At 40.7% G+C, this 25280-nt stretch overlaps 3 protein-coding genes across 3 annotated transcripts in view; all 3 read right to left on the minus strand.

The window, feature by feature from the left end:
• Nucleotides 1-296: 296 nt before the first annotated feature.
• Nucleotides 297-3677, minus strand: ethe1 (ETHE1 persulfide dioxygenase). The gene is made up of 7 exons (XM_069703754.1): nt 3392-3677; nt 2661-2805; nt 2165-2313; nt 1829-1958; nt 1593-1682; nt 1073-1189; nt 297-908 (listed from the first exon to the last, which is right to left on the minus strand). The coding sequence occupies exons 1-7, from the start codon at nt 3578-3580 to the stop codon at nt 862-864; spliced, it is 867 nt and encodes a 288-aa protein (XP_069559855.1). The 5' UTR covers nt 3581-3677; the 3' UTR covers nt 297-861.
• A 702-nt stretch (nt 3678-4379) lies between these two features.
• On the minus strand, nt 4380-14211 carry LOC138623936 (tryptase gamma). The gene is made up of 9 exons (XM_069703738.1): nt 13876-14211; nt 10009-10101; nt 9151-9285; nt 8690-8855; nt 7619-7797; nt 6027-6122; nt 5382-5524; nt 5090-5245; nt 4380-4448 (listed from the first exon to the last, which is right to left on the minus strand). Exons 1-9 carry the CDS (start codon nt 14135-14137, stop codon nt 4380-4382), a joined length of 1299 nt encoding a protein of 432 aa, XP_069559839.1. The 5' UTR covers nt 14138-14211.
• A 5954-nt stretch (nt 14212-20165) lies between these two features.
• drd2l (dopamine receptor D2 like) overlaps nt 20166-25280 on the minus strand; it is a 19228-nt gene continuing 14113 nt past the window's right edge. The window contains exons 5-8 of the mRNA XM_069703755.1: nt 24260-24477; nt 23198-23281; nt 22616-22973; nt 20166-21412 (exon numbers count right to left, since the gene is read on the minus strand). Of these exons, the coding sequence (XP_069559856.1) occupies nt 21216-21412; nt 22616-22973; nt 23198-23281; nt 24260-24477 (857 nt within the window). The 3' untranslated portion in view covers nt 20166-21215. The remainder of the gene's footprint in view (nt 21413-22615; nt 22974-23197; nt 23282-24259; nt 24478-25280) is intronic.

The following is a 25280-nucleotide window of genomic DNA, read 5'->3' on the forward strand; positions in this document are numbered from 1 at the left end:
CTGGAAGCACATTTTGATACTTGGCTCACTGAGATCGTGACACACATTTCAATGCGACACCTTTTGTCTTGTTGTGTTTTTAATTGATCCAAGTCTGTTCGAATGCATGACTGTTTGTACTATGTGTACTTTTGGTCAACCTTTGTTGTGTTGTGCTACACAAATACATTTTGACTTGACTTGTCAATTAGACATCTAAAGGAACAGATGAGAGTTTGAGACGTGGCCATGACATGTTGTACAATAGAAACTTGGCTCTGATTGATTTTGAATGCTAATAGCGTAGTAGTGTAGTATTGTGTGTGTGTGTGTGTGTGTGTGTGTGTGTGTGTGCGCGCGCGCGCCTTGGCTGGAAGAGTCCGGAATCACTGAAAAGCCCATGTGGAAGAACTCAATTGTCCCAGTTAAGCATTCATGAATACTAAACCAAACCTTGAATGGAACATTCCTGCCTGAGCTTTCCTTCTCATCATTTTCCCCCCCCCCAATTCTGCAATTCATAATAACAGAACTGCACAGAGCAAAGAATATTCACATTTATCTTTAAGTAAAATACAAAAACATACCAATAGTTGTCCCCCCTCCCCCCCTCATTTACAGAATGATTAGTACTCCGTTTTTAGAAGTTAAACTAGACATGATTGCATTCACATTTTAAGAATTATCACGATGCCGTCAGTAGCTGCACTCCTAAATGACAACAGTTATTCAAATAAATTGTTTTATATTTACATATAGAAAGTCAGTACAGCACTTCATGGTAAGCAGCTCTGGTTGATGTTGCTAAAACGGACATCAAAATGTTAATCACTTTGCAATAATATATTGTATTTGATTGGACTCCTCTCTTGTGCAGGGCAATTAAACTTCGTGTATTCCACAAACCAGATTGGCAGGCACTGAAATATCTGCAGAGGAAGAACGAAACAAACCATTTTTCAGAAGCAGATATGACGTTACACGCGAAGCGTAAACCTGTGTAGCGAGATGTAACAGCCTTGACATCTTTATGGCGCAGGAACTACTGCGTCAGGTGGCGGTTGGACTGTAGAATAACTTTTGTTTTTCATACCTATTTTTTGCGGCTTGGGGAGTTTCAGGTTGTTCATGATGTCCACGAACTCCTCTACGCTCTTAGTCAAGCGGGGGTTAAACTTGCGCTCCTCAGCGACCGTAGAAACCGTCCGACCTGAGACACAAAAACAGACGCAGGCCGGTGGGACATCAAGAGTCTTTCTAGATGTTAAAGCTTCGAGATCAATTAAAAGACACGCAGAGAAATCACATGGTGCTTGCACACAAGTGACACATTTATGCTCACTGATATTCTCTAACCTAATTTTGGATTTTTTTTTTTTTTAGCTTGTTTCAACTATCAAATAAATTATTATCACCAGAATCGTGTCCCCTTTTTCTCTCTGTATGCGCTTGAAACATTTGTCCCATATCTGTACAATCTAAGTAGGTAAACTGCTGCTTTAAATGATACAATACTGGACTGGAGCTTACACTCGGCCTATCTGCATAACCAGTCCTCACACCAGATATGATATAAACATATAAACATCCAGGTGTGTGAGTTTTCAGCCAACCTGAGTAGTCATGTGCTGGGTAGAGGAGACAATGGTCAGGCAGGGTGAAGATCTTCTGATGGACCGATTCATAGAGCTTTTTAGGACAACCTGAACGAGAGAGACACAAACAGATGCATTACCGCCCTCTTGTGTTCATCTAGCGGCATTACAAAAATACAAGTTTTCACTTTTACATATTCATGAATGAAAACTCCAGAAAAAAAATAAATAAAATAAAATAGGTGAGTATCTACCCTGCTGGAAGTCTGTCCTCCCACAGCCTCGAATAAGCAGGGCGTCCCCGGTGAAAGCTAAGCTCTGATCCCCCAACACCAGCGTCACACACCCATCAGTGTGTCCTGGGGTGCATCTCACTGTCAGACACTAAAGGGGAGAAAAGACACCTGTCAATTCAAGATATGTTTAATCTTTTTTTTTTTTAATCGAGCAATTGTAACTAAAGGATTTAAGAGCGACAGATGCACACAATATCCACTGTACCGATACAGATCAAAAACCTCCAATAAGTCTACATTTAACCTGTCCACTAAACTTAAGTAAGTTGTAAGACAGTGATGTGTTCTCCTTACATGTTTTCCAAAGGAGATCTTGTCTCCCTCCGACAGTAAGATATCTGCAGAGGCACCGCTCCATTTTGAGATGGCACTCTGCAGTCCAACCAGTCTTTTCTTCATCAGCCCAGTGCTTGTTATGTGGTCCGCATGGCAGTGGGTGTTCACTGTCGGAAAGGGGAACGTTCAGTGCTACGGTTCAATACAGGGCTGGGATATACTTCCCGTTAGAGATGTCCCGAGCCGATCACAAAGCTCCGTGTCCGGCCTGATCGAGGCACGAGAGGCTAAATTTATTTTGAATGATAATACTCACAATAATAAGAAACTTCATTTGTATAGCACCTTTCGTATAAGAAATGCAGCTCAAGGAGCTTTAATAGGATGAGAATAAAACTATAAGAGGGTAATGTAAATGGAATGCAAATATATTCACACGGTGAAGAAGACGAGACACAGATTTTCAAAAGTTGTCTCAATTCATGCATTCAATCGCCCAGAAAAAGATTGATACCTGCTAAAGTTAGATTGAGGCCCAGCTCCTCCATGAGCTTCAGGTCCCTGTCAATGGTCTCCAGCACCGGGTCGATGACGACCGCCTCCTTGGTCTCCGTGTCTGCCAGCAGGTAGGTGTAGGTGCTGCTCTGTAACTCAAACAGCTACAAAAAAAAAAAAGAACAGGAAAAACAGGTGAGCACAAAGGAGTGACTCTGATATTTATCAATACATGGCAAAGCATGTTCTGTCATCATCTGTAGATGGTGTGATTTTGACAAAGACAGAAAAAAAACCAAAGAGAGAACATATTATGATGTGGAGTTACTTGTTATCAGCAAAATGTCTGCTTTCTAAGTTGTTGTTTTGTTGTTGTTTTTTTTTAAGTTTAACAGCAGCCACGCGAATACAGATGCTTAAACTTTCCGTGGAAATAAGACACGCTTGAAAGCTGCAGGAAAAAAAAAAAAAAAAAAAAAGCCAGCAAGTGAACTTGGACTTGAGATTGTGATGAAAACTACTGCTGCTGTCAAGGTCAGCGTGAACCGTAAAACTGAAGAAGGGGGTTTTAAGCAAACTGACACTAAATGTAACTTGATTAAAAAGCGAACTGCTCCTAGCAGATCAAAGCACGAAGTAGGAATATTTGCAAATACTGTTTCTTTACTCTTTTTCTTTACAAAATACTCTTCAAACAGTTGCAAAATGACAAACATTAAAAAAACAACAAAAAAAAACAACCAACCCTACCTGTCGGAAGAGCAGTCCTTCGGCCATCGTTGCGCCGGAGGAGGACGATCTGCCGGCGACTCCTAGCGGCTCAACCGCACTACGCAGGCCGGGAAGGAGGCGCCTGCTCCGGGCTGCAGCCAAACTCGAGCCCTGCGTCCACGCCAGAACCCGCCGAACAGGTTTCACCCCGCTTATCACCGAGCACATGGTGTAAAAAAAAAAAATGTCTTCACACCCAGCAGCGGTTCAAACAGAGGTCGGGTCTCTCTCTCTCTCTGCGGCTTTTCGCAGGGACCGTCAAATTACTCTCAAAGGGGGGGAAAACAACAACAACAACAACAACAACAACAACCCCAGAGTTCAATGTCCGTTCGGAGGCTTAACTTCGAAAGAGGCTCTGACCAGAGACGTGGCCAGAGTTTGTTATTGAAGCAACAAAGAGCGGGTCGGTGTGGTGTGGTGTGGTAGCTCCTGGTTAACTTCCTCCACAGCTGTCGACGCCAAAGCGCGTCACGACTGAGCGATACACGGCTGCGCGCGCGCGCTCACGAGGCACGCACGCACGCACGCACGCGCGAGCTCCATCCACAATAATAACAGTATCGCGGCGGTCCACGTGTTGGGAAAATAACCGGGGACATACTAAAGTATTGTGCTTGAGTAGATTTGGAGGTACTTGTACGTTACTTTAGTGTTTCTATTTCTCCTATCTACCACATTCACGGAAATACTGTACATTTATTTTAGTTAAGAGTTGACATAAACTTTGAAAAATAAAACTTTGTTAAAGATTAAATAAGTGGTTTCCTACATGCATGGCCTCTGCCTTCTTATGTTATCTAATATAAAAGCTTATCATTGTTTTTTTCCTCTACTAGAGTCTGTTGTCAATATTGATGAATCAACATAAAATGAATAGCATTTTATAGCTTAGCCGAATAGTGATTTTGCTCTATTAACAAACTCACAGACAAAACAGATGCAGGTCCATCTTTATTTATCCCAATTAAGTGTCAGGTTTTGATGAAGTTTCAGTCACTGCTGTCGTGGTCTCCTCCAATTCCTCGGACTTGCCCTGCGGCCAAAATGGAAAACAGAAAAACCTCGACATCAACAAAAATATATAGTTTTATATATTTCCATGAAGGAAACACATCACATGCATTATATGATCAGAATGTATTCTACCAATAAACTATTGTAGACTATTCCTTTCCTTTCATTTTCAGCTTGATTTTCAGGGTGTATACGTGTATTTACTACATTGTTTTGATTTGTATCCCGATCACTTTTTACCTAAGGCATTGTTTTCTTTGTTCATTACTTGAGTATAACACGGAAGTTTATCAAAATGTGTGAACTTTGTGTGTGGATGGGGTTTAACCTTTGACCTAGGTGATTTTTTTTTTTTTTTTAAACTACTGTATTTTGTTTATACAGCAAACCCAAGAGCCATGAGGTGAAGCAGAGAGGTTTATCTCTATAACCTGTTTTATAGGAGTACACAATGCATAGTCAAACTGTTCTACTTCCTGAGTGCAAGGTTCATAAAAAAAAAAAAGAAGTGTCGTATAAACCATAAACTAGTCCAATTTATTTGACACAGCTGCAATAACTAAACTATAAACACTACAAAATAAGTTGGACTGCCAGCGATCAAGGTAAACAGGTACAGTAAGGCTTTATATGAATAATACTGAGTGGTTCTCTCTGTACCTCTGTATGTCTTTCAACCCAGTGGAGCAGCTGAGTCACTCTGGTGTAGACGCCTGGTTTATTGGGCCGCGCACATCCCTGTCCCCAGCTCACCACCCCCGCCAGCCTCCAGTCCCCGTTAGGTGTCTCACACACCAGGGGTCCGCCGCTGTCCCCCTTCAAACAAATCATTTATAGAACAAATTGTGTGAGCATTTAACGCACGTTTGACCTGGTGATCGATTGTGAAGTTAACAAACATCCTTAGACAGCTTTATGAAGATTTTAAGGTCACCGGACGGGTGTTGTATACCTGGCAGGAGTCCACCCCTCCGTCCATATTGCCGGCACAAATCATCCGAGGGGTTATGAAGCTGCCGTAGACGCTCAAGCTGGAGCAATTGGATTGAGGTATTACCTTCACCTGAGCCTGCCTTAGCGCATCTGTCACAAAGCCTGTCAAAAAAAAACATTTAAAACGCCTTATAATTTGCTCCAAACTGCATATGATGAGCCTCATAGCAGCTGCTTCAGAGGGTTGAGTTGGCCCCAAAAGAACAAATTACAATGATAAAGTCTTATTTTACTTTCTGTTATCACTTAGATTTTCAAATTATGTTCCATCTCAAGTTTTCATACTAAAACTTTTCATATATGCGGTTAAGATTTAATCAGTGTCTTTTTATTTCCTTCACTGATTGTCCTGATCTTTCCATTTTAGAAAGTTGTTTTTCACAGTCTTTGAAAGAAACGCGGCGGCAATAACTTCAAGGTCAACAGGAAATAACTTGCTGTTATTGTCATGGTGTTGTCAAATTACTTTTTTGGTCTCCAAAGGGTTTGAGCTGCCCATGGAGACCAAAGGATATACAGGATTAGTTGAGAACTTTCTTGTGCTGAGACAAATAAAGTGCAGTCTGGTACAAATGACACAATCATTTGCGTCAGTGTCTTGCACCTCCTTCATGAAGAAATCCCCAGCCTGTGATCCAACAGGCCGCTCCCGGAGGAAAGGACTCGTTCAGAGTGGGTAAACAGACCGGTCGCACTCCACCTGCAGAGAGCACACAGCAATCAGATTGAAATATCATCTTGCATCTATAAAGGGAGCAATAAAGGTTACCACACCGTATATTTATGATGTTGTCAGGTTTTATGTCAGCCAAATTCCTCTTGAAAAATATGTCATTTCTCTGCCTTTATGTAAAAACAGGTTGTGAGGCGCTTTTCTAACGGTGGGTTTATCAACTTTAGTATGTCAAAATAACCTATCGCGTATCATTTTCTGGTCAATTTAAAAATGTATTTTTGCAATATATTACAGTGATAGCAAAAAGGCATGTAAACACATCACCCTGAATCTCCTCCTCAAGCCCACAAGGAAATAAGCCTGCTCCAATCTTTACTTTTTTTTTTTTACTGACTTTTAGTGTGGAAAAAATTTTAATATTTAAAGTTTAAGGCAAATATAGCAGAATAAAAAAAAAAAAAATCATGATAGCAGAAGTACTTTCAAAAAAATCCCAACCACAAACTGATGAACTTGAAATTACAGCAGAGGATGTATTGCACTCGCAGGAAGCTCCGCATGATGAAGCTCATATCCTCTCCTGACCGTGAACTTTGGTTTTATTTCAGAAAAACACTATCGAAAAGGGTTTATGATCAAGTGCGTGTCCACAGAAGATTTTTTACTTTGTCAGTAAAGGAAGTGCCGGCACTGATGTTTGATCGTTTGGCATTTTGCATTCTTGTCACCGACGTCATGTCCAATAGAGATTGTACACAATCATTCCAGGAAAGAACGAGGAGGCGGAGAGTGCCGGGTCTGCAATTTGTTTTTTATCATTGTCACACCATAAAAAAAAAACTCAGGCCTTTGATGAAAGGAGAGAGCTAAAGAGGAGGTGTCATTCAAAGGGCAGCAGCTTCGGACATTGAGGCACTTTAATATCGAGTATGTCAGATGAGGTTGTAGATAGTAACATATATTTAGTTTGGTTGAGTTTGTTCATTTTTGTGCATTTGTTTGTTTATGCACTCTGTGGTTTGTTCCACGTTACACAATAAAAAAAAAAAGTTGATAACAAAATAGCAAATGGTGAAAACTTTAAGCAACAGTCTTTCTAGCAGGTATCTGACTAGTCCCCATGTTTGATGCAGCATTAAACCTTCTTTCTTCTTCCCAAACACTTTGATCGTTATACCATTGAACCTTTCAGGCCCACAAAAAATTAAGTGAACTGTGTGATGGACTTTTGGATTATGATTTCCTTTAGTTGTGGCTTTTTAAAAAAAATTTTAATTTTAGTTGTAAGTGCAGTTACGTTTGAATATTTTATCAAGCTTTTAGAAAGAAAATGTAAAAAAAAAAAAAAAGAAAGAAAGAAAAAAAGTCTGACAAGATTTGTGTCTTGAAAACAGAACTCCAAGAACTTATTGTTTAATTTAATTCTGGCCTCTGTTTTGGAATCTATCCCTGAATATCCCTGAAGGCTCATGCTGTGTTTTGGTGAGCACTGACGACAGATGGAGCCGTTTATTTCTCACCTGCCAGCTCCATGTCAGTGACGGTGCGCAGCAGCCCCACGTCGTAGTCGTTGTTGTGGCTGTTGAAGTGCGGGTGGTGGAGGATCTGCAGCGCTCTGTAACGTTTCCCCTCAGAGGTGTGTGCGATGCTGACCGAGCCCACCACCACCAGCCAGTCGGCCACTGTGAGCATGTTGTTCCTGCAGAGGTGGGTGGGTGGGGGGGTGATGAGGGATGTACGGTGGTTTGACTTCAGTCTAAAAATTCGCTTTATCTGACTGTTAATGTTTTTTTCTGCTCTGATGATATCTGGTCTTGATATGTTTATTGATGAGAATTGCAGTATGACACTAAAATAAACTAAAATTAACTCTTGTATAGCCTAATATATGTTACTACTTGAAACCACACTTTAATTTACTGTGTCAAACATCGACGCATCTTTCTTGTCCTGATGCTGAGCCCAAAAAACTGGATGTAATCTTAATTTCTCCTTTAATTTATGTTTCGCACCTTTAAAACTATTATTTTACTACCTAAAGTTTACACCTGCATTGTTTCTCTTTGAACAGGGTGTTTAACAGTGTTGTGAGTATTTTGCAGGGAGGAAACTGAACTACTAAATCACTAAATGTGTAACTTAATATTATTATTACAACATCTAGTATACAATTAAAAATGAATAAACAGTTATAGTTTACCGCTTAGTCACCAAAACTGCTCACATTTCTGGTCAACAACAAATTATTATCACTTCAGTACTACAAGCAGTTTGAATAGCTGCTTTTGGGGCTTTAAATGTCTACACTGATAACTCAAAATCAAAATCTACGGGCCGCAGAGAGCCCCTTGTAGACAGAGCTCCGTCTTTGATGTTCACGTTTTATGCAAAATATACAAATTGCTGTTGCTTCAGCTTTTTTTTTTCTTTTTCTCACGTGCTGTTTACTTGAACCCAAATAAAACTAAACACGTCTTGACAGGCAGTTTTGGTTGCAGCTCTTCCAAACTATGGACAAACTGATGGCTGACTGTACTACTTTTTTTTTTTTCGTAACCCCTTGACTTTCATCCCCAATGTCCACCTCTTACTCAACAAAGCAGTGCGCTGCTGTGAGGACCCAGTGAGAGGAGATGATGGCACCACCACAGACGTGTTTCCCCCTCCAGTGCATGCTGACTTGCCAGCCCCACTGGTCCTTCGCCGCCAAGGTCCCTCCGACGATACGCCGGCCGTCGCTCACCAGAGCTGGACAGTCTGGATATGAGATGAAGAATAAGAGACATAAGACAGAAAATATCTTCATACAAAGTGATTTCAGTAAAAAAAAATATATTAACAGCGATGAATGATGGATGGTAATATTCCATTAAGACCTCTTCAATCATAAAGCTATTGAACTTAGAGCCATAACTGCCACGACATTTGATAGATATGTAATTATCATCTTCTCTCCCAGACAGAAAAGCACAGAATTGGACTCAATTAATATCACAATCTCCCGATCTGTGCTAACCCCCTCATTAATCACTGAGAGTTTTAATTTTTTGACCAGCAGTGATGTTCCCTGTGTGGTTCGCTGGATTCTTGGACAGAAAAGGCTGCTGAATCGGGACGCTGCAGCTTTCCCTCCCACCACAGAGAGGAGGTGATTCACCGGAGTCAGAGGGGAAAACCAGGAACTTGACTGATGTGAGGAGACAAAAAAACAAAACGGGGAGATAACACAGCAAGTTAGAGTGTGTTGAAGAATCACAACATTATCAAAGCCAGAAACTCCTTTTGTATTTTCTGAGCTCATAATTAAAGCAACTGATTAAACTTGAACATCAGTAAATAATTTAAATCCTACAAAATGGGTAAAATATTCTCTCTTCGTCCTTTTTGTTTAACTTTTACAAAAAAAGATAATTAAATTAGAAAAACAATTCTAGAGTAAGACCTTCATAGTTGGTATAATTACTGGCATATTGACTGTGCAAATTTAATTGAGATAGATTTTCTCCTCATGCCATTTGAATTTCCTCCTCATTACAGAACCCCCCCCCCAAAAAAAACCTAAGAAATACTGAAAGCAATAATGTTAGATATTTGGACTGGGGTTTTATTTAAATTATTCCACTGAAGTGGTGCAGTCAAATAGAAGGTTCGATCTTTGATGAAAACACACTCTTCATGTCGGAGACTTTAAATTAAAAAATGAGCTTCTCATACATGGGAGCGAGTGGCGCATTGTAATGAAAGAACATGTAAATATTTTGTGATAGGACTCATGTGATGACATGAGATGAGGTCTACACTCGTTTTCACCTCCTGAACACAATGTTCTGCAGATGTAACAGAACAGTGTTTATAAGATGCGCTTGTTAGAGAAGCCTGACAGCTTTCAGCAGCAGATACAGCAGGTTACCTAAGAGAGCAGAAGTGATGACCAGTTTAATGACGATTGGGACTCCCACAAATACCAACAGCTCTCGAGATGTGCAGGCTTGAGACGTTGCATCTACAAAACAAGCAAACAAATGAATCTTTAAACTATGCAGAAGGCCGTGAGCTTCGAGACAAACTGACTTCATCATCTATCTTTATTTTGATGCACCAGCTCCTCATAAATCCAGTTCGTGCATGCAGTCCTCTGGAACTGATTAAAACTATTTTCCACTGTTGATACTACTATAGCGACCGCAGCAGTGCATTGTCTGGTTGTTAGGATGCAATCAATAACCTTGTAGTTGTAAAAAAACGAACTCATATTACAGTTTTGGGGGGAAATGTTGTGTTAAACTTGGCCGTCAACATGGACGAGACACACAGACCAACAGCCACGCAAACATGATTCATGGTTGTTTGGGGTCTACAATGGAGCATCTTGCAGATGTTTTCCATGATTTTGCATATCTGTGTCCCATTTTAATCATTGTGCATGTTTTTTTCTCTTTGTGGTCAATTTCAATCTCTTCATGGGAATTCTTTTGGTCATTTCCTGTCTCTTTGTGGCCATATTGTGTCTAATTTGAATCAATTTGCAACTTTTTTGTTGCCATTTTGTCTTTCTGCGATAAGACCAGGGGCCCCTGGACTCCTTGGGCCCTTGTCCTGTGCGCGTTAGGCCCGTTCAATAATCTGTGCGTGACTGCCAATATTTTGTAAATGTGGGTATTACAACCTAACTTTGTTTTATTTACAGCTTTATACATGGACAAATATGTGTTTCAGACACAACCTATTACAATTTATGGAGGTTAGATGTCAAATCCAATTATGCTTTCACACAATACCAGTTGTTATTTGATCATTTAACCAACCATTAGCATAAGATTCCATAAATTCAATGTGATTTTCAAATTAAATTTGCAAACTACATATTTTTTCTGCTGACGAAAATGTTTTTTTATGGTGCTACTTTGTTCAGGGATGCGTAAATCTTCACTCACAGTAACTTAATGTTATACTGTATACAGATTTGAACATACAAACAGAAAGATTTACAGCTTCAACATTGGCCCTACATGGCGGTACAGTGAAAGGGTCCCTACAAAGTGATTGAAAGTAAACACAAAGTGTTTTTAGAGCACACACAAAGCGCACCTCAGAAACGACACAGAAGAAGAAGAGAAAGTTTGACGGTAAACTTGTTAATCATTTCTTAGAACAAATGACTGAGCTGGTCAGTGTGGCATTTATAGGCAAGCTGCCTGAGGCTCTTTGAGCCAACAATGTTACGAGCTCAATCATCACAGGCTCCGCTCAGACGATCTGAGTGAACTGAGGACAGAACACATTCATAACATGAGGTAAAGCATGAGCAGCAGGCGATGACCTGTAGGTAGAAACATTTTGAAATCAATTTTATGCTTGACTGACAGCCACCTGTGGCAGATGAGTTTTGGTAAATGTTGAGGCAACTGAATCGTGAAGTCTGGAAGGTAATGTATGCTTCTTCTCCAAAATAATCTTTTCCTTGTGGAACGTAGTGGTGTAAACTATGACCGCAGACTGCTTTAACAGGCCTACAAAGGTGTGACAAACACTGTTCCTTGAATGAAAATGGAGGATAATTCTTTCCAAATGGAGAACAAATAAACAGATCGGATTAGGGAGACGTTTTTTAGTTTGAGGGCAGTGGGTCAATTATAATTCTAAAAGTCAAATCGCAAGAACCAATTTTCCAAAAGCTCAACCTAGATCACGAGTTATCATTTCAGAGATCAAACTGGCTGATATAGTGTTGGTAAAAAGCACAATTAAAATGACAAATGAGACACCTGAGCATGTTGATCATTACCATCAGTCAGAGAATAGACCTCTGAGGAATGATGAAGCATTTTTTTTACCACTGAGTAATTTCTATTTGTTTGATGCAATAATCCTGGATGATGCGAGAGATTGCAGTCGTCACAAAGTGAGCCCTTTAAAATATATCACGCCAAACAGTATCAAAGGCCACTCTGCGGTTGAACAGCAATAAAATAAAAAAAAGATTGCACCCCAGCACTATCCCACATTATGTTGTTTTTACTGCGGCTGTTAAAAAAAAAAGAAAAAAGAAGCTGCCTCAGCAATCTGTGTTTTGAAGAAACTGTGAGAAAATGAAACGATAAGAAACCGCTCTGTCCCCGACAGAAAGGGGAGTCAGGGAAAATCTCGATGACTCTGGTATTTTGTGCTTTCTAAGGATGACGCCTAAAATTAGCTTGCGTGAAGAAATCACGTCTGCAAGTGAGAGAACGGCGCACGGTGGGAGCAATCCTGCAGGGGACAGCAGTAATTATTTATCCGGGAGGGAAAACGCAGCCACAATGTGAAGCGTGTATGTGGGACAGATGGAGCACTTTGAAGAACCGGCGAGGCAGATAACCACTGTATTATATAGTAGGTGGTGAAATGGGCCAAATCTGTGCTGTCTATTAAAGTGACAATAGAGGACAGAGGCCCTGGATGTGACCAGAAGAGCAGGGGAAAAGGATGTGCCGGCCTGTCTGTGCATACCAACAATACATGTTTAGTCCTCAATACGACAATAAAATAGTCTCCTCACAAAATTTACTTTAAGATTTCAGATCAAATGTGACTTCAAAATTTAGGCCACGCTTGTGTTTGATTAACCTGAGGATTAATGCACAGTGCAGAGCTGATGAGTGCCGATCACTAATGTGGCTGCTTCTTAAACAATGCACATGATATACACGTGATATGGTAATCTACATGTTCAATATTAAAACTCAGTCATAACATCAACTTTTGCTTTCAATTAAAGGTTTAAATGGAACGTATCAGGGAATAAATCACATTACGGCTTTAAATCTTCTGTTCCCAGTTTCTAATTTCTCTTAAATTCCTAATTCATTGTCTTTATCGAAGGGTGAGGTTCAATCAAACATCAGCCTATGAAATAATGCGTCGGGATAACAAGTGCACATCTGCCCTGCTGGCCTTGTGATGAATTGAAATGTAATTGGCATTATAAGAATTCATTTTGTCCTTTTTTTGAAAGCAACACTTTTGTGTTAACCTAAATTATTGTTCGCAGTGTTTGTGCACACACCTTATTTACATACCGACATGTGCTTTTGTTTTGTAATTTTTACACCAATTTGTTTTTTTGCTTTGGTTAAAAAACGAGATATAACAACAGCCAGAATAACAATTCCACTCTGCTGGTTAAGTCTTCTTGTCTAACCTTCAGCAAGAAAGCAAATAAACACATTTCCTAAAATGTTATACTATTCCTTTAATTCAACAACATAAGGTTGTATTTTAAACAGTATAAAATATCACCATGGATGTGTTTCTTTACAACATTTTAACAGCAGTTTTGCTTTAGCATGAAAAATCAAGTCTATAAAGAAACACTGTTCTGACGTTAGGGTGGAAGAACTCAAAATAAGAGCATATCCCCCAAATCTCTAAATATTTCGATTAGATTTCTCTTAATTTGAAGGGACACAATCAAAATTATGCAAAAGTGTGCTGGAAGGTGCGTCCACACGCTCTTGGCTAAATACTTCACTTATGCTCTTGTGGCAGTCAGGATCATTCACCTTCTGAAAAGTCTTCTCAGAAGATTTGAGGATGTTACAGCTGTAGATAAAGACCATGGTTTACAATTTTTAACGATCACATTAGGATGTATTGTCTCTTGTTAATGTAGAAGCGTCACTCATAAGTAAGTTGGGTTCATTAAATGCTGCAGTGCTTTGGGCCTGGTGTTGGTTCAAATCTGGACTTTTTCGGACCTTATCAAAACTTGAAGCAACACCTTTAATTATTACGATACCTGGCTCTTCATCACAGAGTTCTTTGGGTAGCATGAGACCAACGGATCCCTCCTCCAGCGGGCTTCCATCTGACGGCTTCCTCCGCTGAATTTCTGCAGGATTATCAGTACAAGGAAGTGATGAAGTCGGCGTGTTTTGATCTGGGGCCTCTGAGGATGCAGAGCAAGAAGTTTCTGGAAGTTGAGGCTCTGATGTTACGTCAGAAAGAGATGGACGTTCTGGGTATAATTTTCCATTCGTTGGAGGTTTAGAGTGGGGCATGAGGGCGAGGGCTGCAGACGGGACCAGAGACGATATGGTCAATACTTCATGTCTGGTTGGACTTTGAAAAGATGTCGATGACCAGTGCTCAAGGGACGAAAGGTCCGACGCATCAACAGGCTGCTGTGCATGAGAAGAGCCGGTGCTGCCCGTCGGAGCCTGTAAATCCATACTCGTGAAGTGGCTGATTGAAGTCATGAAGTGTAGAGCGTGTCTGCTGTGATGAGTGATATTGTGTAGCTGCTGGAGTGTGACTCTCTGTACACATGTGTTTGTTTGGGTGAGATCAGCTGTTTTTTTTTTTTAGAAACGACTGTGCTGACAGGAGGGACAAGAAAACGGAAACTCTGCTAAGGCCTGCAAAAGAAATAGAAACAAAGAGAAAACATGAGCTGGGAATAATGCATCCATAAGTAACTTTGAGATACAGAGTGATGGTGTTCATTATATACATTAAACTGGCTTCTTTTTAAGCAAATTACAGATTGTATTTTGGTGATGGAACCTGGTTAAATTAAGATACTGAACTAAACTACTTCTTTTTGTGACAGATTCAAATCCATGATACAAGCCTCCCTTGCCGAATCTTGTAACTGTTTTAACTGATTTTATTGTTGCCCTGCGTGCGTATTAGCATTTTAATGTGCCCACTGCTATTGTTTTATTTAACTTATTGAAGTCTTGTCTGTATTTAATTGTTTTAAATTTGCCTACTTTATTTTATTGTCAAATTCTGTTAGGCATTTATATATTTTATTGATTTGCTCATTTAATTTCATGTAATCTCGCCATCATTGTAAATGAGGGTTACCCTCAAGGAATTCACGAGAATTTAAAGGTTTTATAGGTTGAGTGACTTAAAAATAAAGCAATAACTCGAATGCCATCTAAACATAAACTCGATATGAGGACAAATATAGATAAAAGTTATTTTAAAGAAAATGTTGAACGAGGCTACAGATATTAATGTAAGAATTACAAATGACATAAAAAAATATAAGTAAAAGTTGCTGTAACTTCTTTCAGATACGAATAAGTCTGCATCTGTTTCTGGACACATTGTCTGTTCATCACATCTTTCACATCTGCCTCTCATCTCAAAACTCCTGTATTTTTTTCCAGGCTTCTCTTCCAAACGTATTTTCAACAGCTCTCACCTGATTGTTACCCGTGGAGATTTGCATGTGCCAGCTTCATTTGTATGCGCGGGATTATTCACCTTGCCTGTGTCTCCTCCACTTATTAAACCAGCTTGTAGCACAGCGAGGAAAAGAAATGCATCCCTGATTCACTGTCGGTGACGAGACTCCGAAGGCGCTCGCTTGCTCCGGTGCATCTTTAATCCAAAGATACTTGCTCCCTCACTGTGAATCCCTCATCCTCAACACGTCACCTCAGCTCTTCATGATCCAACAGCTCTCCTCCTTCAACGTCTCCTCAGTTACTCCTTAATCCTCTCACTGCGTAACGCTCTTCAGCACCTTCCTCCTTGTCCTCCAAGGCTCCTCTTTCTTCTTCTTCCTCCCTCCTCCTCCGACTTAATCTAGCGCCTTTGGTGAGAGCTGGTGAGGCTGCAGCAGTCGGGTCAGTAACGGATACGTGCCCTCGTTGTCTTTGGGAGTCAATGAAATATGCATGGGGATAATTGTGAGCTTGGGTCATAGTTTAACAACAGAGGGTAATGTACACCACACCAGTGAGTCACTCCCACTCGCAAGCACTGAAGAACGCCAGGCCTGCACGGACACTCAAACACAGTTGAATTTCGCATAGTTGAAAGATATGTGTCCAACAATCACATTTCCATTACGAATCTGAAGAGTCGTGTGTGTGCGTGCGTGCGTGTGTGTGTGTGTGTGTGTGTGTGTGTGTGTGTGTGTGTGTGTGTGTGTGTGTGTGTGTGTGTGCGTGTGTGTGCGTGTGTGTGTTTATACTCCATCGTCTCAGGGGGTATTTTGTTCATCCGATCACATGACGGCATCAGACAGTATGAGGTGCTGCCAGCGAGGAGGAACCAGTGCTAATGTTACTCGGCATCTTCTAGGTTACACTGCTGGGTTCACCGAAGAGATCAGACGGTGTGCGAAACCTGAGGGCTGAGGGCAAAACACATTTGATAAAAAGCAGCAAAATTCACGCATTCATAAAAAAATTAAATAAAAAAAATAAAAACCTATATAGACATAGACTACATTTTGAAAAATAGACAAAAAGAACTGAAAATATTTCAGAAAATAGGTAAATACGTAAACCACAAAAAAACAACAACAACAATGATATTCCATAAAACAGCAGTAGCCTGTAACATTTTAAATAACAGACGGAAGTGTTTTTATATCATACATAATTTGAACAGCAGTGAAATTTAAAACCACAAAAACAGAAAACACATTTTTCTTAACAAAACTGATAATTTTTTTTTTTAAAAAGCGCCCAAAGCTGTGCTAATAGATCTGCTGATGCTAATGCCAGCATGCTGACACGTTCACTGTAACAACAACGCTGACATGCTGACGATTTATAACGTTTATAATGTTAATCATCTTAGCTTAGTCTGATAGCCAAGTTAACATGCATAACGTTGGCTAATTAGCGCTAAAAAACAGGAACACATGAGGTTGATGGCAACACCGAGAGTTTAGCAAGTATTTGGACAAATGCCAACTTTGACCTGATGGCGCTCAATAAGAAGTCAGGAGATGACTGAAGGGCTGTAAGTTACCATGAGTTGAAGATGAGTTTCTATACCTGATGTCATGGCAACTCGCATAACGCTTAATGAGATATTTCACTAAAAACAACAAAGATGATATCAACCTCGAGGTGGCGCTGGATGAAAAGCTACATGATTGCTGAAGTCGGCAGGATTCATCCTACGGAGAACATGAACAAAACTGATTTTGAATCAATCATCACGTTGCCGGCGTAAAAAAAAAAAAAAAACGTGGACATAAAACAACAAATTCACAAACTGGAAACATCTGTACAAACACGTTATCTCCTGAAAAGCCTCGTTCTTGTGCTATTTGGTTGTGTAAATTGTCACAGTTTCCTATTTTATTGCAGTTAATGAGTTTTCCTACCCTTACAGAAGAAAAAAGAAGTTTCCCATGTTTTCCGCACGGGACACACACGTGTGATCTATCGCATGTATGACACACGTGTGCCAGATGTTGCAACATGTGATAACGCGGGGAAAACTTTTCAGATAGGAATCTTCACGGGCTTCTCACATTACACCATGAAAATGTTCCAAAACTATGTTTCCCATGAGCACAACCGCATGTGTATGTGGTCACACGTGATCCCACGAGTTCCTTAGCTGCCGTTTTAAAAAAAAATTGTATTTACTCTGTCATTTTTTGGGGGGGGCTTCAGTGCCTCCTCAATAAATCACGTACAACTCCACACATTCCTGTGCTTAAGTATCGCTGTCCTGTTGTTCATAACACGAGTGTGGAGCTGCGTCCTCGCCACCTGCTCGCGCCTCTGACTGACTGAATGAATAAATAAAGCGAGCGGGCCTCATTTGCGCCCGTATTCCTGCGTCTCCTTGTTTACTCCAATCAAACTGACTGGCAACACAAACCAATCTGAGCTTGTCAAGAGACGCGCAGCTCTGCCAGCTTCCCCTCCCTGTGGCATCGGTCGGCGTAGGAAAGCGGGGACCTCTCGCTCGACTTCACCGCCGCCTTCGAGATGCAGCGGCATTCGCAACTAAATATCATCATTTGTTTCATCCTGCGAAGAGAGGGACACATCTGTGGCGTCTGCTGACAGGACAGCAGAGTTACTTGTCAGGAAGTTGAGAGTCACACAGACAGCCAACTAAACTTTTATCTCTCGCTATGTTCCTGTCAAACTTTCTGGCAACTGGGAGCTTGAATCTTTCCCGACCAACTCCGAGAAGGAGCTTTAAGGTGCTGTCAAAACACTTCAGACACTGTTCCCGGCGCATATAAAGAAAGCGCAGCACCGTATGAGGGGGAGCAATCATTTGAACTAATAATTCATATTTATAATTCCAAGTTACGTTGCGTCGTTAACATTAGATAGCCTGCCCCGCCGACGGAAATGTAACAACGAGATGTTTTGAGTGACATTCACGTTTCAAGGGGAGCCGAACGTCACTGTTCAAGGGCAAAGAAAGCGTGTCGGGTCAGGAGCGCAACCTGGCGGGTTTTCTTTGATATTCACGGGGTTGTGCAGCTTGAATTTGTCCCCCGGGGTCAGACTGTCAACGCAGAGTTTGACTGTGATGTTCTGAGGCGTCTGTGGGAGGGGGGGGACGGGGACATTCAGCGCAAACGACATGACATTTTTTGGCGTGACGGTACTCGTGTTCTCCGACATGACAACACAACGCACAAGTTCCTCGCCTACGACGACACAGTCGTCGCTCCCTACCACTTGTACTCGCCGGATTTGGCTCCCTGCGACGTCTTTCTTTTCCCCAGTGAATACAAAAATTTGATTTGCGCTCTCTGCTCACGTTTCAGATAGGTGACAAAATAACAAATGCGCACGTAGCGGTTGTGACAAAAACATGTGTAACTGATGTTGATCGCAAAACTTGGAATACTTGCTCGTGAAAGTTTTTGCTTCCCCCGTGCACGTCACAGTGCTGCGCTCGGGTCATGCGCAACAAACTTTTTTTTTTTATCGCACTTCGTATGTTGTAAATTTTCTTCGCAGTGACTTCTAATTATTTTTAAAGGAATTAGTTTACCATTAGCTGCCTTTTGACTGAACAAAACTATTAATAAGAGTGAACGTTACTGCAGTAGATATATAAATTCTTGCAATGGGTATTAAAGCAATTAAAGCAATGGGTATTTGACACTTTGTGAAGAGTTTTTGGAGATGTTTAATCCCTCCGATATTATTACAAGCAGCTGATTGGGAAAATCTACACGTAAGCTTCCAAGTTAGAATTCAAGTCAAGTGGAGTTTTAGTGATGGTAACTCTCACCTCTTAAAAGGAACTACAAAGGTGTCAAACCATTGATAAATTGACCGAAAAGGTTCAATCACTGGCAGCTACATGAGATGAAATATTATTGAAATATTAACAGAACTGATTTCAGTCAATTTAGGCCGGGTAACCGTTGGAGAGTTGATGATGGTACCAGCCAAGAAACAACGTCAAGGATAACTTGTCTTTATCACATTTTTTTGCCTGAATTAAACAATAAAACATGTTAATTGTTGGAGGATTAGATACCAGAGGGCAGATTTTTTTTTTTTTCTTTACCTCCTAGCACAACCTTTGAAAAGTTACTGATCCTCTTATCTAACGTTTAGGAAGAAAACAAATGGATGGATTTTCCAAAATGTTGACAAATAGAGCTAACTGAAAGTTTACTGGAGTGATATCAAAAGGTATTTTGTGTGAAAATGAATGTAAAGGTAGTTTATGTGATGAAACCAACTCTACCAAAGTTGAGAATCTTGATGTGGTTTAAGGTTTGTGTTTTAGGGTAATCAATAGTATAACAAATATATTTCAGCAGCACAAATGCAAAGGGATCTTAAATACTTGAAACAACTTACCTAAACCGTTTGGGAAATAATAGTTCAAAACACACACACACACACACACACACACACACACACACACACACACACACACACACACACACACACACACACACACACACACACACACACACACACACACACACACACACACACACACACACCATCTTGCAAGCTCATTAGTGGAAACAGGGAAAATGCCCTTGGCGAGAGTTTGCACCAAACTGATAGAAGGGATGGAAGATGTTTTAAATAAAACAAGCCTCATCCGAAATCCTCCGTGTGCACGAGGATTCCTGTCTGAATACCAACAGCTCAAATGTGTGCAATAGCTGCGTAATTTTACAGTCAATTAGTGGTTTTTAAAAAAAAAAATTTACTCCCTCTAAGCCTCTGACTGAGTGAATAAAATGTGCTTTAAACTCCTATAAAAAAAAAAAGGACTTTTAAATTGCCTGCATTTGTGATTTTATTGTTGCCATTTGAATTTGTAGATATGATTATTTTTTTCTGTTCTACTTTATTTTAATTGAATAGGAACAGTGAATACTGAACATCTTGGATTAGAAATAAATATCTCCTTTGGGACAAATAACGATGGGTTTTCATTTCATTATGATGGTGATTACTTAAAAACAAAATGAAGAAAATGTTGTTTATTATTTCTAATTAATGGTGTGTACAGTCCATGTTCTGAATGATTATTTACAGCATTAAATTTCACATTTCAGGACACTTACTTTAAGCAAGAAATGCATACATTAAATTGGATGAAAGATGTCTGCTGATTTTGGACGTGTGCTCAAATCACCAAATCAATCATTCTAGATTGATGTAATTTTAGCAGCTTTTCAGAAAGATGAGAAAACGTATCGATTCGTCGGACACAAGAGTAAAACAAAGTTTGGAGCTGGACTCTTACGTCCAAGATTTTTTTTTTTTTTTTTTGCAGCACCTCTGAGAAAGACGAGCACATGCGAACGGATAACAAGATTGTCAAGGTTACAAGAAAATACATCAGTGAGAGTCTGACACGAATCAAGTGTTCCAGTAAATTGGAAAAAAACGTAACGGCTCAGGGAGTCTCACATATGTGGAGAGTTTCAGAGTCAGGATGTTCTGGTGAAACTTCCAGTCCTTCTCGTTATTCCCTTTACAGAAGATATGTACACAACACAGTGCATGTCTTCTTCTTTTCTTTATAAATATCTCCGGTTTGTTTGTGTCGCTGGTGGCTGTCTTTTACTTGTCACGCGCTGTATTTTTTTTTGTGCCTGCTGTGTTTTCTGTCTCGTCTGGTTACATTTCTCTCACCTTTGATTTTCCCAAAAAGCTCGGCTCCCTTTGACGTATCAGTTGTCCAGTCTTTTGTCTCATCCTTCCCCTCCTGCATATCAAAACTTCCACTGATCTTTTTTTTTTTTTATCTTCTTACTTCCTCCTCTACTCTTTCTCACTTCAGATCTCCAATCAATGTCTGGCTTCTTTTTTTTTTATATATATAATTTTTTCTTCCTTGACAGCTTCTCATCTCTCTGGCCTAGCAGTGCAGGATCTTGATGAAGGCTTTACGGAACTCGATGTTGAAGGTGGTGTAGATGACGGGGTTGACGGCACTGTTGAGGTATCCCAGCCAGGTGACGGCGCTGTACAGCGAGGGCGAGATGCAGCAGCTCCTGCAGTGGGCCTTCAGCACGTGGGTCAGGAAGAAAGGCAGCCAGCAGATGATGAACACGCCTCGGAGACAAGCGGAGGACATGGATTACAGGACGGGTGTATGCATATGTGTGTCGTTCAGGCGTGTAATTAAATGAAATGTCTCAGATGTCAGATTCTGCACTATTAAATTGCACAGTATCATCAAATCGGAGCAGATAGAGTGGACAGAGTAGATGGATAGACAGAGAATTTCACTAATATCAGTTCCAGTGTTACAAAAGCTGAGTCACATCAATCAGAAAACAGATGAGGCTGGCAAAAAAACAATAAAGTACAATCAAGTGAGAAATCATTCATTATGAAGGCCATGAAAATTGATGCTGTGGATGCCAAGATTCAACGTGTCTCTTATTGAAATGAATAAAACTTGCTTCAAATATGCTTTTGGAAACTTCCATCTAGAAAAGGCTTTTGTTTTTGTTTTATAGGAAAAATATCACTTTTTTTTTTTTAAGTTTAAGACAGTTTTACTGGGATTTTCGGTCTTCTGTCAGCCAAAGATTTTATTTCCTGCTCTAAGAAGGAATTGTTTCTTGCAGTTGATAGTAAACAATAAGCTTTTGTAAAAGAGCACAGTTTATACAATCTGTTAATATAAAGGGAGTTAAAAAAAAAAAGTAACTGTTACTGCACCGAAAGATATTTTACAATCTAATTTTAACCCAAATTTAAATGATTTTTTTTCTGTCTCTTTACACTATGACCATTTAAGTTTAGACATATGTAAAAAGAGTAACAGACAAATATTTAGATTTAGGTGGGTTTGTAGGGTTTGAGAATTCAACATTAGTGTTTATTTTCTTCCTTGCTGAAAGTTTAGATGAGAAGATTTTTATCAGTCTGTCGCCTGTCTGTTAAATCTGAGGATATAACAAAATAAAATGTGTTAATTAGTGAGAGTTTTAGGGGATGCTGGTTGGTTGCCTTTGATCAGAGTCAGGTTATCTATTTCCAGGCTTTCTGCTATAAAATAACCATCATCTGGCACCAGCGTTATATTAAGCAGACAAATCTTATTGATCTTTTTCCTTCTCTTTTTCTTTGATGTCTCTTCTGAATGAACGTATTTATTTTAGTATGCATAGATATTCAATGTACACACGTGTGTTTTGCACGTAGCTTTGTGCACACCCACGCAATGAAACAGGCAAACTGTGCTGAGTAGGTGTACATGGCCCAAAGACAAACACGTTAAATTCGTTTTTACTCTCCTCTGCTCACCGAGCACAATAGCGAGCATCTGGGTCGCCTTCCTCTCCTTCTGCTGAGACAGCCTCCCTCTCACCCTCTCCTTGGTGATGCACCATTTCTCTCTGCCTCCGCCGCGCTCCCTCCACCCCTCGCGGCCCCTCATGCCGCCCTCGAGGGTGGGAGGACGAGGCATCAGGGCCGATCGCGTCACTGTCGAGGGAAGAACCGGGGCGGGTCCGACGGAGATGGACAGGGAGATCCGGGCCCGTCCCGTCTGGGAGGAGGAGGTCTGGGGAGCAGGGGGAGGAGCCAGGCTCCGCTCGGTCTGGGGCAGGAACTGACCCGGCTCCACCTCGAGGGGGTGAACCACCGCTTCCTTCACCAGCGTCTGACACAGAGAGGGAGGAATGAGGGCGCGTTGGGGGACAAACACAAGGTGTGTTTGCTGGTAAAGAATATACAAGTAAGAACTGGAGGGCGTTTATGAATATAAAAAGGAGAAAGATAACAACGTGCAAGCAGAGCATCACTGCAGAGCCGCCAGAGTGTCTGAGAAACATATAAAGGTGACAGGAAAGTGAGAGGTCATTCATAATGAGTCCGTGTTCTCACCACTTTCTTGCGTTGTGGGGCTGCAGTGGCAGGTCTCAGGATCAAAGTGCACAACTTCACATCCTCTGGTTGTGTGCACTTATTCTGGAAGGGAAGGAAGCCGCGCACAATGATAAGCAGGGAAAAGACGACAACCAATAGAGGATGCTCATATCAATATATGGAGAGTAAAACACATTTATATATATATATTTTTTTAGCCCAAGCAGTTAATATAAACATTGAGATAAAGATCATCAGTTCCATCGCTTGACAACATCAGCACCTGAGTTACACACATTGGGGTGAGCACTGGCCCGGGCGCATCCACAATTTCTCCATGCATCTGAAAGAAGTCTGTGTCACATTTTAGGGAACAGAAAGAAGTCAGTCAGAAGTTAAATCCAGTGAGTGGGGGTGGGAGGAGCGACAATTGTGCTGTAAAGGGCGAGAAACTTTTTTTTTTTTTTAACTCGCATTGTCATGTTGGAGAACCAATGTGCCATCGAGCTACAGTCCAGGTCATTTGCAACGAATGTTTTTCATCAGACGCCTCAGAACGTCACAGTAGGACTCACAGCACAACCCTACGAATGTAAAAAAAAAAAAAAAACTAGTTGTGCACCTGTCCTGATGCACCTTCTTTGGTCTTGGACAGTGTGTTGCCCCTCTGAAACACAAATGTCAATCAAAACACAAAAAGTTCATGTGCGCAGTCTGCTTGTGTCAACGGAGAAATCGCCAATGTGTCACAAAAACGTGTGTAACTCAGGTGCTGACATCAATCTAGAGACAAAACCTGCAATACTTTTACACATGAAGGTTCTAGCTTCCCCTCACTCCACGCATGTCACGGCGCTGCACGCCATTCGCGCGCGACAGGAGCAGTCCCTCAACTCTTTGATTCATCCTCGTACGTGTATTTGCGCTGGAGAATCGAGGCTTTTACCTGAACGTTTTAATGTCGGTCAACATCTGTCAATACAAAACAGCTCGTAGGAGGAAAAGAGCGAAAACACATGGGAAGTATTTGGCTTGAGAATCCGCAGGACCCCTTCGTTAGTATTTCATTACGGACTCTACCTTCCGATGTCGATGGCTCTGCCCGGCCTCGGCCACTCCTTGTGCGAGCAGACCATGTCTGCGTGGCGGGGCGGTGCGTCGGCCTCGTTTGCGCAGCACCACGCAGATCTGCGCGTACACCAGCAGTGTTACGATGAAGGGAACGTAGAAGGAGGCCACAGACGAGTACACCACGAAGGCCGGGTCTGCAAAGCTGCACGTGGTGCCTTCACGGCTCGCTGACGCAGAGAAGAAAAAAAGAGAACATTCAAAATACGATCAGAGACTATTTCAGGATTTCACTTTGGTTCATCAAAAATATGTTCAAGGAGTAGTTCCACATTTTAGGGAATGTGCTCATTTACTTAAGTTAAACGTAAGTTAGATGAGAAAATTGTTACCGCTTCAGTGTCTGTAAACATAAAGTGAGACACCAGGAGACGGTAACACTGACTTATGACTCATCTTCTACTTTCTTGTAGTTTCCAATGTTGAATTCATACAAATCTTCATATAGTAAAAGATCCAAGGCAGCAAAAAGGGAAAAACATTTTAACAAGACACCATTTAGGCAAATAAGATGCAACATGTTAATTACTAGGCTTTTTAAAAAAAAAAATTTTTTTTAAACCTTCAGACAACTCGGTTATCAGTTTCCTCCTGCTGCCTGTGCTAATGGATATTTAAGTATAAAGTCAGCTGATTAAATGTAGGTTTGTTTACTTTCTCATCAATGATGAATAATCAAATTCAGAGACAGATGGAGCAGACGGAGGCATACAAAAAAAAAAAAAAAATCCACTTAACAAGCCATGGAGGACCCAATCTTCAGTTTTCTAATGATGTACTTTCATTAATTTAACAATAATAGCAAAGCACGTGGGAATTATTGTCATCAAAGAGACATGGACTCAACTAAAATAACATTTATAACAGCAACATTTCAGACATAAATCAAGTAGCCTACTTTTAATGCAGTTATCATTATCAAGTCAAATACACTGACTTGTCAAGTCACGGTAAATTCCCCATGGTCTTGACA

The sequence above is a fragment of the Brachyistius frenatus genome, unplaced genomic scaffold, assembly GCF_029030835.1.
Source record: "Brachyistius frenatus isolate BFR_SWC_R1_liver_20210118 unplaced genomic scaffold, ASM2903083v1 Contig_48, whole genome shotgun sequence".
Taxonomy (NCBI): Eukaryota; Metazoa; Chordata; class Actinopteri; family Embiotocidae; genus Brachyistius; species Brachyistius frenatus.

Excerpts from the sequence above, each read along its gene's own strand:
- ethe1 (XM_069703754.1), bottom strand. The coding sequence starts at position 3,580 with ATGTGCTCGGTGATAAGCGGGGTGAAACCTGTTCGGCGGGTTCTGGCG. Across the intron at positions 2,314-2,660 it reads CCTCAATCTAACTTTAGCAG|TGAACACCCACTGCCATGCG; the intron begins GTATCAATCTTT and ends CCTTTCCGACAG. Across the intron at positions 1,959-2,164 it reads AGATCTCCTTTGGAAAACAT|TGTCTGACAGTGAGATGCAC; the intron begins GTAAGGAGAACA and ends TCTCCCCTTTAG.
- LOC138623936 (XM_069703738.1), bottom strand. The coding sequence starts at position 14,137 with ATGCCCCACTCTAAACCTCCAACGAATGGAAAATTATACCCAGAACGT. Across the intron at positions 9,286-10,008 it reads CATCACTTCTGCTCTCTTAG|TCAAGTTCCTGGTTTTCCCC; the intron begins GTAACCTGCTGT and ends TCCTCACATCAG. Across the intron at positions 7,798-8,689 it reads GCAGCGCACTGCTTTGTTGA|GAACAACATGCTCACAGTGG; the intron begins GTAAGAGGTGGA and ends CCACCTCTGCAG.